We start from the raw sequence: 11,793 nt of genomic DNA, 5'->3' as shown, positions 1-11,793 counted from the left end.
ACCCCTGCATCGGCAGGCGGACTCTCAACCACTGCGCCACCAGGGAAGCCCAAAGCCAAATATTAGTGAGCAAGTGGAATTCTCAGACACTCTTGTATGGCGTGTAAAACGATTTGGAAAATACATAAATTGGGACATACGTTTTTTTCCCCCGTGACCCAGCAATTCCATTGCCGGGTATTTACCCAAAAGAAATGAAAGCATCTGTCCACAAAGGCCTTGAAGGGGAACGTTCATAGCAGCCTTATTCATGATCCCCAAACCCCAGAAACAACCCAAATGTCTATCAGTGGTAAATAAACAATTGTTATATTCATACAATTGAATACTGTTCAGCAATAAAAAAAAAAAAGAATGAACCTCCAAATCACGCAATAACAGTGATGGATCTCAAAAACATCATGCTAAGTAAAACAAACCAGACATGAAAGAGTCCATGCTGTACTATTCCATTACATGAAGTTCTAGAATGGGGAAAGCTCATCTATGGTTATAGAAATCAGAACAGTGGTGACCTGTGTTTGGGGCTGGGGAGGGGGCATTGGCTGAGGGGTAGGAGGGAACTTTCAGGAGTGAAGGAAAACGCCCTGTATCTTGTTTTGAGTGGTGGTCACACCGGTGTATACAATTGTCAAAACCACTGAACAGAAGATTTACGGTCTGTGCAATTTAGTGTATCTTAATTATACCTTGGTAAAACACATTTATGTCATGAAAAGGGAGAGACTGAAAACACCATGTGAGAAAAGCCATTTTCTAGTCCACACTTCATACCCATGCCCCCAGTTCCCGCAAAAGGAGCAAAGTGAATTTACATTCTGTGCTCTGAGCAGGCAGGGCTCGGTGGGAAATTGCTTTAGGTGTTTCCTGAAATGTGATGAACAGAGAGGCCCCTTTGCAGGGCAAGGAGAAAACCCAAGGAAAGTTCTCACGGGAGAAGGCATCTGCCCCTGGGGACACGTCCACTCTGTCTCATGGCCGCCTCTCTCTCCTGCTGGGCAGCCTGAGGACACTGTTTTCACACTCTCATTTTTTTTCAACAAACATTCTAGAGACAGTTGCTATGTGCCAGGCCCTGGCTAACAGCCACTGGTCCCTAACCTTACCTAAGAGAGATTGATAAGTAAATTGGGTGTCCGTGCACAGAGAGGGGACCCTATACCCTGTGGGGTGAGGGCAAGCTTCTTCCTCGAGGGGCCATCTAAATCGGGGCCTTGGGTAAGGAGGGGTTAACTAAGCAACTGAAGGATGCGGGCGCCCCGCCTCCCAGCAGTAGGTCCCTAACTTTGCCGCATGTCAGAATCACTAGGCACTTCTGAAAGTCTCCGGGTTCAGGCCTCAATGCAGACCAACTGAATCAGAGTTTCTGGGATGGGATTCAGGCATCATATTTTTTCTTAGAAATCCCCAGGTGATTTCAACATGCAGCTAAGATTGTTCTGGATGGAGGTGACAGCATAGGCAAAAGCCTAGAAGCCAGAGGAAGATGCCCGTGGATTTGGGAGCAGAGAGAAGCGTGAAGCCGAGAAATGCAGCTGAGGAGGTGTCGTGGGTTGAACTGAGCCCCCATCAAGACTTCCTGCCCACCCAGAACCTCAGAATGCGACCTCATTTGGAAACAGGGTCTTCAATGATGTGAATAAGGAGGAAGATGAAATCATCCTGGATTGCGGGCTCTTAAACCCCATGAGAGTGTCCTTAGAAGAGACAAAGAAGGACACACAGAGAAGGCCACGTGAAGATGGAGGTAGAGATTGGAGTGATGTGTCTACAAGCCAGGGAATGCTGATGATCACCGGCCACCACCGGAGGAGAGGGGGCTGGAACAGACTCTCCCTCAGAGCCTCCAAGAAGGAACCAGTCCTGAGGACACCTTGATTTCGGGCTTCTGGCTTTCAGATCTGTGGGAGAATCAATTTCTGTGGCTGGAAGGCTCCCAGATGGTGGTAATTGGCTTCGCCAGCCCTGGGAACTGGGACAAGAGGGTAGCAAGGGTTCCACCACCACAAGGGAACTTGGAGTCGAAGCTGAGAGCTCTCAGGAGCCCAGGGGGTAGGGAGAACTGTCCCATTCCAAGGGTCTCAGATGAAGAAAGGCTGCCCACAGCTGTGACCGTGCGCAGGGTCTCTGTTGGGCAAGACAAGGGTGTTGCCTTCTGACCTCTTCCACGTTCTCCTCCAAGTGGGAGGAGGGTGGGGCAGCCTCCAGAGCTTGGGAGACCAGAGAAGGTTCGAAAGAGTCTCTGCTGAGAATAGGGGAGGGAACTCAAAGGACCACCCTGGCAACACTGAAGATCCGCTGGAAATAGAAAACTAGAAACCGGGGGTGTCCCTCTGTGCACAGGCGAGATTTGACCTTGGGCACGCAGGCCTATCAATAAATAGAAGAAATCTGCCTTTCTAGCAAGTAACTCCACTTTCCAAAGAGTGGCCTCCAGTAGCTTGTTCGAGACTTTTCTACTAGATTCTGAGAACTCAACCTTGATCCCTGAGACGTCACATAAAAGACATCTCCAAAGTAAATAAGGTAGCCTTGCAAATAAGCAACAGCCCACTGAGTGTTTTTCTTACCAACCTACCTTCCCCAAGGGGTGTACATGAAGTCAATTTGTCAACAGATATTTATTGTACACATGCTGTGTTGATACATGTCACAGACTAATTTGTCAACAAATATTGAATATCTCCCTAAGGATCAAACAAACAGTAATTCAATTAGTCCATAAATATTTATGGAACTGCCAGGCACTGATCCAGGAAAACCGAACAAAGGAGGAGATAAAAATGACAGAAGGCTCTGCCTTCCCTCTGTGAGAGGGAAAGTGGCCCAAAGGTAGCTCTACTCGGTATTGCCAGAAAGGCTGGTGTTGTAGAAACCAAAAGAAGCTATTTCACAGAACTAGAAAGTTGGAGACTCTGCCTCTGCTACCTACCAAGTAAAAATGAGTAAATCACCTTAACAAGAAATCACCTTACCAAGAAAGTCTCGGTTTCCTTATCCGTCAAAGCCCAGTAGTTGAATCAGCCAAACACTTTTTTATAAGAATAGGAAAACAAAAAACAAAAAACTGCTATGTTCAAAGTTCAAACAACTTTTAACACCCGAGGATCTTGCTGGAGGTGCATGCAGCCAGTGACGGTCCTTAAAGTCTCAGACTGACAGGACATAGAATGACCTGAAGGACCCAAAGATGGAGAGGAACAGGAGCTCCTATAAATGGTCCCTCCTGAGGCCTCCTGATCCCCACCTTGCTACAAACCACAGCCCCATCCTGGAGACTGAGTCATCGGTCAGAAAGGCAAGACCTTATCTTCTCAAAATCCCCCAAATCACTGAGGAAGAGCCTGAGTTTCCTTCCCCAAATGTCTTGAGATGTTCAAAACCAAGACCAGGGTGGGGCAGTCACCACGACTAGCTCCTGGGGGACAGGGGTGGGGTCTGCTGGGCAGAGGAGGGGAATTCCTCCTCTGTTTCTGCGATGATGTTTTTCAAACACTTGTTCTCCTTTGTTGTGTGCTGTTGGGTCTTTCTCCTCTAACTTCAGAGCACAAAACTCACCACCACATTCAGCCTGATCCCCATCCTGACTCACCAGCCTGGAAGAGATCACAGGCCTCCTTCATCCTTTTCCAAAGACCAATCAAGACTAAGTTCTGGCTTCTCTACCAAAGAGGGTCCACCCTCTCCTCTTGCTGGCTGAAGGCCAGTCTTCCTCAATGCTTTCTGCATAAAATATTCATACTTTCACTTTCCTCATTAGTGTCTGATTAAGACTACCTCTGATGAATCCAAGCCAAGTGCAGTTCTCAGCTGACCTACAGAGTATTTTGACTTTGCTGTCGCTTTTTTAAAAATCAGGAGATTACTGGTTTATCTTAAAAAAAAAATCAGATTTGGCCACACTGAGTCGACACTCCCACATGAAAACACTGGCTGGATTTGGGTAACAGCAACCCATTTAGGTGGGGAACGTTCCACCCTGGCCCTCGTCTCTACCACCGCTACCCACCCAACCCACTCCACTCATGTCCACGACCTCCCTGGCCTCTGCAGGCAGCTGATTCTGTGACACCTAATTATGGTAAAATGTCCAGTAAAAAGGGGAAAAAAAACCCTGAAACATAATTGAATATGGAACATTATTGTAAGAGCACAAAAATATTCTTAGAAGAATGAGACTTTTTAAAATTAATAAAAACAGCTTTTGTTTCTGGAACAATGCTTACTTCTTTCTTTATGCTTTTAAAAGTGACTTCTAGGGCTTCCCTGGTGGCACAGTGGTTGAGAGTCCGCCTGCCGATGCAGGGGACACGGGTTCGTGCCCCGGTCCGGGAAGATCCCACGTGCCGCGGAGCGGCTGGGCCCGTGAGCCGTGGCCGCTGAGCCTGCGCGTCCGGAGCCTGTGCTCCGCAGCGGGAGAGGCCACAGCAGTGAGAGGCCCGCGTACCGCCAAAAAAAAAAAAAAAAAAAAAAAAGACTTCTAAACTCTCAAAAGCTGAGCAGACAATAAGCTTTGTCACATCTAACTACAAAATCCAAAAACAAACTTGCCCAAAGTACCTAAGAATGATCTCAAAGTGATTTCTTCTTTTGAAGCCTAATGGAGCTGGGCCAGGTCTCTGCTCAGAGACCTTCCAAACAGCAGATCTTGGCCACTCTGTACTGGATTCTGAAAATCTTCTGCATCTTTGTGTGGGTTAGCTTACACCAGACTGTAAGCTCACTGAGGACAGAGAAAACATCTTGCTCATCTGCAGGCCCCCAAAACAGCACCAGACACTGAGCAGATTCTCAGTAAACACCCAGGGACGGGCTGAGCGTGATGGGGACGTGTGGCTCCTGCTCAAATCCCAGCCCTGCTGAGACAAGTTACACTACCCCTCATCTCTCTCTTCTCTAAAATGGGCATCACGACTCCAGCTATTGCCAAGGACTGCTGTGAGTATTTAAAGAGTACTACACACTGAGCACTTAGCCTGGTGACCAGTGGAGTCACAGTGCAGTAAGCGAGAGCCGCCGTGATATTATTATTATTCTATTGAAAGAGGAGAAGAGGAAAAAGGGACTTCCCTGGTGGCACAGTTGATGGGACTCTGCGCTCCCAATGCAAGGGGCCCGGGTTCGATCCCTGGTCAGGGAACTAGATCCCACATGCATGCCGCAACTGGGAGTTCGCATGCCACAACTAAGGAGCCCGCCTGCCGCAACTAAGACCCGGCGCAACCAAACAAATAAATCTAAAAAAAAAAAAAAGAGGACGCTAAGTACAGTGAACTCACTCCAACTGCATCTACCCTTTTTGAGACCAGCACAACACTTACACATTTCAAATCTTCTAAACCAAGCTGTAGGCTACTTATCAGCCATATTATTTTTGACAGTAAACCCTCCACAAGTAAACAGAAGCAGACAGAAACCCTGAAATGTGCTCTGTCTCTGGCCCCTTTGGTCATCTTGGGCCACCGCTGACCCCTGTGGGTCACACATTCTTGCTGGGTACCTTGCCCAGGCTACACTGCCCAGGGTCACATACGGTGCACTTGCCAAAAACCGACCCTGCCCAGAACCCAACTTACAGCACTCGATGGGGTTAGATGCTGTCTGCAAGGAGACGATCCTTCCGCTGGACTCTGGAATGTGCACCCGGAACACCAGCCTCACCCGCGTGTTCTTCCTCCCGATGTCCGTCTCGCCTTTCCGCAGCTCAATGTCCGCGTTCCGAAGCTTCAGGATCCCCGCACAGTCAATGCTGCCGGAAAATCAAAAGAACCCCGCTGGCAACTGACCATCTCGGGGAGCAGGAAAGGTCACCCACAAGGGGGGGCGGGGGATTGCAATACACGGATAGATTTTTCAGCCAGGAATTTAAACCAAAATGGGGGTAAAACGCAAAGTAATCAGCAAAATCCCCCAGTGGAAATTACCTCTCTAGGGAGATTCTGCATGCTTACTTTTTTACTCTCAAAAGTACCTGAAAAACTCAAATACGCAACTGGGAAAAACTGATTATGGACTATGCAAAGGTAAGAGTAGTAATATGGACATTAAATACCTTGAATCTGATAAAGTACCGTGGTCAGGTAAGAGAGCATGCTTGTTCTTAGGAAATGCATGCTTAAGCATTTAAAAGTAAAAAGGCACGACGTCTGCAACTAACTCGCAACCGGTTCAGGAAAAAATAAAGAGAGGGGGAGAAAAACATTAATAAAGCAAATGTGGAAAATGTTAACAATTGGTAAATCTGAGCGAACAGCGTAACAGGAGCTCTTTGTACAATTCTTGCAGTTTTCATGTTTGAGATTATTCTCTAATAAAAGTTTTTTAAACTCCAACACACGGGTGCAATGTTTCCCACATTTTAGCCGTGCATATCAGCTCTGTGAGGTTAGACCTATCTGCATAGCATAGTTGTTTAATAATTTTAAGTCAAATAAATATATAAATGTAAATAAATTTAGCCTCATCCCAAGCAACATAAACCAAAGATGCATAAGTATTCTTCCTCTCAATACACATGAAAAACATCTAGGTCTAGAACTTTTAAAATGGAAACTTTTAAAACAGAAACCTCTGTGGGTCCTTCGCGAATTGGGAACCACCGTCTACGGTTGCTTCCATCAACTCCATCCTTCTCCCAAATCCCTGCCACTTGGCCCCAGTCACTTCCCCATGAAGACCCACTGCCCTCAGCCCCCAGCCCTTACGTTGCCCTCATGTTGTTTTTTGGCTCCAGCGGAATCTCCAGGACTTTGGTGTTGCCCACGATCTTCTCGTAGCTGGTGGTGGTGACGGTTTTCCCCGTGATCCGGTGTACCTGGTAGAAGGCGTGGGGCTTAAGGATCCGCTCGTCGGCCGTCCCAATGAAGATCTGAAGCCCCAGCGGCTTGTTTTCCATGTAGCCATGGAGCTGAGGGGGAGAAAACAAAACCAAATTATTACAGCACCATTAACATACAGGGTACGGTGGCTATAGTCCAACAAACAAAAACATCAAAGAAGCTCATGAGCAGGAGAAAGAACACAGAATTGCTGCAATGTCTAGAGTCATGGAGAATTGGAAGCAACTTGCATGTCCAGCCAGAGGGGACTGCTTGGATAAATTATAGGGATCCTCTCTAAAATGGAATATTAAGCAGCCCTGAGAAAGAGTGTGATAGATCAGAACTGCATTTACGGAGAAACAGCCATAAACTACGCTTAATTGGTGATCGGGGGTCAGGGGGTGGTAGTGAGAATAGAAAATAACTGGAAAAGATAAACCAGAGCTCTTGACAATGGGTTGCCTAGAAAGAAGGAACTTTCAGTTTTTATATGACTATATTCCAATTAACAAGTTAGATTTTATAATTTTAAAAAAGAAAGAGCAAGACAAAAGTACCGTCATCTAAACTGACAGAAAATTAAAGACTGGAAGAAAATGTGTATAACATATAACATGCAAAGGATTAATACATACAATACATAAAGAATGCCTACAAGTGAACAAGTAAAGGACAAGATTCCTGGCCATCCTATTTAAAATCAAGCCCTACCCCCATGGCTGTCCCTAGCTCCTTTCCCTTCTTTTTAACCCCATAAAATATACTATATACTTTCTCAATTCCTTTTGCTTAGGTCTTTCTTCTACAACTAGACTATCACCTCACTGACGGCAGGGATGTCTATTTATTTAACTTGCCACAGAATCCCCAGCACCTAGAATAATGCTTGGCACACAGTAGGCATTCTAGTACATATTTGCTGAATGAATTAATAATGAATTTTCCAACAGAAAACTGGACAAGAGATTTGAACAGGCAATTCACAGGAAAACAAACGACCATTAGCATAGAAAAGATGTTCAACTTGCCTTGTAAACGGAAAATACAAATTAAACAACTATGAGATATCATTTTTTGCCCATTAGATGGGCACCCATGTAGATATTTGATAATATCAAGTGTTTTGGAGGCTGTGAGGACACAGACACTCTCCCATAGCTGATAGGAACATAAACTGGTATAACTATTTTTGGAGTAGCAGCTATTAATATTGAAAATACATATTCCCTATGACCTAATAAATCCACTTCTCAGTATGGACCCCAGATGAAATGCTGTGCATGCAGGAGATATGCACAAAAATTTTTACTAACACGGACAGAATAATGAACAATTAGTTTCATCCATTTAGGCTTATGAGTAATACATGTCCAGGCTATGAAAGACTACAACAGTCAAAAAACCAGTATGGTAGAGATCGATGAACTTCACCCGGAAGATCTAAGACATACTATTAAAAAAGAAAAGCAATTCGTAAAAAAACATATGGATAGCAGGATACAACTTATTTTTTTTAATGCTGAATGTTTCGATCCATTCATTTATACTCATGTAAATGCAATAGGAAAAGGTGTGGAAGGATGCGCTCCAGACCGGCCACACCATGATCACTTCTAGGGATGCAGGAGGAGATCAAGGTTGAGAAGGTGATCAAAGAGGAATTTAACTTCATCCACAAAGTTATAGGCAGAAGAGCTGCCTGGAAACTTGTGGAATTTAACATCGGTTTTGAAAATTATACATAAGAAAAGAAAAAAAGATGTTGAGCTAAGCGTTAGAAGGTGGGTTCCTGTCTTGCCGCTCCCCAGCTGAGAAATGCTGGGCAAATCATGCAATCTTTCTGCGCCTCTGCTCCTTCCTCTGCAAACTGGGCGGACGCGGGTGGTGACAAGTGACAACTCACTGAGACCCCACCCTTCCACAGAGTTCTACAAAATTTCAGTAGGATCTCCAGTCAAATGCCCAGAACCAAAGGCTCCAGGGCAATAGATAATCACACATGGTCTAGAACTGCACTGTCCAATATAGCAAGCAATACAAAAATTTAATTGAAAGGTCAGTTTCTCAGTCCCACGAGCCACACCTTTCCAGTGCTCAATAGCCACAAATGGCTGGTGCCATAATGAGCGGCACAGATACAGGACATTTCTTTCATTGAGAAAAGTTCTTTCAGACAATGCTGGTCCAGAAAGATTGTGTTCTCTCGTGCCCCTCTAAACACTGGACCAAGAGGCGAGCTAAGGGTGGAGCAGAGCCAGATGGCAACCTTCTTCATAACCTGCCAGGCTGACACCTACAACATTTACATAAGCGTCTGATACACACCTGAGAGGCACCCTGGGGCAAAGGTGGAAATGAAGTCAGTCTCTTATCTTTCTCCCCCATGCAAATTGAAGAACAGGGTACTGTTCTTGACAAAAGTCAAAGGAGGAAGGGCAGCTTTGAGGACAGATTCTGTTTTTGTTGTGCTTGCTTTGCATTTGGACCCAAGATAAATATCTTTCCTCACCTCCTGTCCTGGTTTTACCAGGAAGTGGTAAACACAGTATCACTCAGAATCGAGGAGGAGAGTAGGTAGGATAGATAGTGACCCTAATGGTCTGAGGTGCCTTCCTCCTTCCCGGGATCTAAGAGAGCAGAAATTGCAGGCTGCGTGTACTCAGGGTAAACAGCCAGAGAACACCTGGGGATAAAATCTGTCACATCCCAAAGGAGTCCAGCCACCTCTAGTCCCCTCCCCTGATGGCACACTAGTCCAAGCCACTACTGCCTCTCCCTGGAGCGACCACCACTGCTCCCTAACTGACCTCTTGCTGGTCTTTAACAGAATAGCCCTCTGATCTTTAAAAAATGCAAAGCAGACCCAGACATTCCCCTGCTTACAGCCCTCCAAAGACTTCCTGTGGCCGGAGAATAAAATCCAAACTTGGTACCATGTCTATGAGGCTTCCAACAGCCCAGCCTCTGTCTTTCAGTCCTTCCACCCCATTAGGCTCCTGCCAGCACCAGCCATCCTTCTGTTCCCTGAGCACACCAAACTCTCTCCGACCTCAGGGCCTTTGCACAGCCATCTTCTCTGCTGGCATACTCTTCCACTGGTACATTCAGCTCTCAGATCTTCAGGTCTTTCCCAAACCACATTAGTGACATACACCCAGCGCCGGAGCCAGCTATTTCAGCCTTGCAGTTGGTTAAATTTTCAGGAATTTCAAGAGCCATTAGACGTTACTTTGATAGCCTGAAATTAGCCACGATGAGAATATTTACACCACAAAAATTCGCAAATGCTACAAATCGGGGCTCTTTTTTTCTAGAGAAGTGGATGTTAAACATTCACTAACACACCACAGGAATAGTTACTTCGTTACCATCTGAAATTTTCTTGTTAGTTGTTAATTTGCTTAGTATCTCTCTTTTCCACTTGAACAGGAAGTCCATGGTAGGAGGAAGCGTGTGTGTTTTGTTCAGTGTGATCAATAAGCATGTGGAATCAATGGTCACCATCAACAACCCGGCAGCAGCTAAGTGTATACTGTCCCCAGGCCAAGCACCACACTCAACGTTTTGCATGTACCACAACAATTCTAGGTAGGAGGGGCCCATTTTCTAGATGAGAAAACTGAGACTGGCAAAGTCCTGGCAACTTGCCCCAGTGGACCCTGTTAGTACAGGGCAGGGCCAGGATGCGGACTCTGGGCCTTCAGGCTCTAAGTCCATTCCCAGCGCGCCGTCTGTGCCCTTGGCATCTGATAGATTCACAGCTGCTCTCTGATCTACAACTACAGCTCAGAAAGTGCAGATTAGGTTCTCAAAGGAAACACGAGCAAGTGCTAAATTATAAGATCAAGAGTGCTCTTCCTGCTGAACAAGAAGGGGTGGGGGCAGGGGAGGAGGAAGGGAGATGCAGGGAGCCAGAGAAACAGGCAACAGCAACCAAGACAAACAACGTTGCCCCTCAAGAGAAGAACCCACTTCTTTAAACAGGAACTTTGTGTGTCCCGGAGCAGCCCCTGGTTGAGCTTGACTAGCTGATGCCACGTGAGCAGATGGAACCCACCTCACCCTCGTGAGCGCCCCCTCCCACGTGAGACAGGTCTCTGCTGTCAGAGGGTGTGGTAGAGCAGGAAGGAGAAAGGATTTCATGTTTGGTCAGACGTACCCAGCTCTCAGTCCAGGCCCTGCTTCTTATCAGCAGCTGTGTGACCTCAGAGCAGTGACCCCACCTCTCTGAGCCTCCATTTGCTCCTATAAAACAGGGACGTCACTTCCCATGGCCCAGGGCTCTCTGAAGGCTGAAGAAGATGACCTTTATAGGGCCCCAAAGCCCAGCACACAAGAGGTACCCATGAAACGAGAATTCTCCTTGTCATCGGAGGATGACGCAAATCAAAACACGGAGGTGATAGGACAGAACTGAATGGAGAAGTGAAGAATGAATGTGAAAAACAACCCAAAACATCCACATGTGTGGCGAAACCCAGGCACTCATTCCATCGTCTCTGTGGGCAGCTAGAGAGCCCCTGAGGTGGAGGGCTGGGAGGAGGAGGGTGGGGGAAGAAACCACACCATCTAGCGTGGAAAAAACACTTCCCCTCCGATCCCCACCCTCCCCTTCCCTGAAGGTGGTAGAAGATGACCAGAGTGTGTGCATTCTGGAGGAGGCTTGCCAGCTCTCCGGAGGTTTGATAAGACCATATGGTTATTTACTTGCCTCTCCAAAAACTGAGTGATTTGGGTCTTGCAAACAGAACTTGATGCCTTGGGATGGCATGACCTGCCCTCAAGGTCTCAAACGCCCCGTTGCCCCCATTTCAGGAAGACCAGGGTCTCGAGGCCTCTTCCCAGGCTTCTTCAAAGATAAGGTCATCTCAGGAGCATGGCAAGCAGGGTGGCCTCCCAGCCATAGCAGACTCCCGCCTGCCCACCCACTGGAACCTACAGAAGCTCAAGGTCAGCCAACCTCCAAAGCAGA

At 46.6% G+C, this 11,793-nt stretch overlaps 1 protein-coding gene across 8 annotated transcripts in view; it reads right to left on the bottom strand.

The window, feature by feature from the left end:
• Positions 1-11,793, bottom strand: part of NFATC2 (nuclear factor of activated T cells 2) — a 161,037-nt gene that overhangs the window by 75,809 nt on the left and 73,435 nt on the right. For all 8 annotated transcript variants that reach the window (XR_003682787.2, XM_007129001.4, XM_007129003.4 and 5 more), the window contains exons 4-5: positions 6,705-6,907; positions 5,577-5,749 (exon numbers count right to left, since the gene is read on the bottom strand). Coding sequence is in view for 7 of the 8 variants with exons in the window: in XM_007129001.4 (XP_007129063.1) it covers positions 5,577-5,749; positions 6,705-6,907 (376 nt within the window). In the remaining variant the exon portion in view is untranslated. The remainder of the gene's footprint in view (positions 1-5,576; positions 5,750-6,704; positions 6,908-11,793) is intronic.

This window comes from Physeter macrocephalus, chromosome 14 (genome assembly GCF_002837175.3).
Source record: "Physeter macrocephalus isolate SW-GA chromosome 14, ASM283717v5, whole genome shotgun sequence".
NCBI lineage: Eukaryota > Metazoa > Chordata > Mammalia > Artiodactyla > Physeteridae > Physeter > Physeter macrocephalus.
This window is presented reverse-complemented; position numbering and strand designations above follow the sequence as displayed.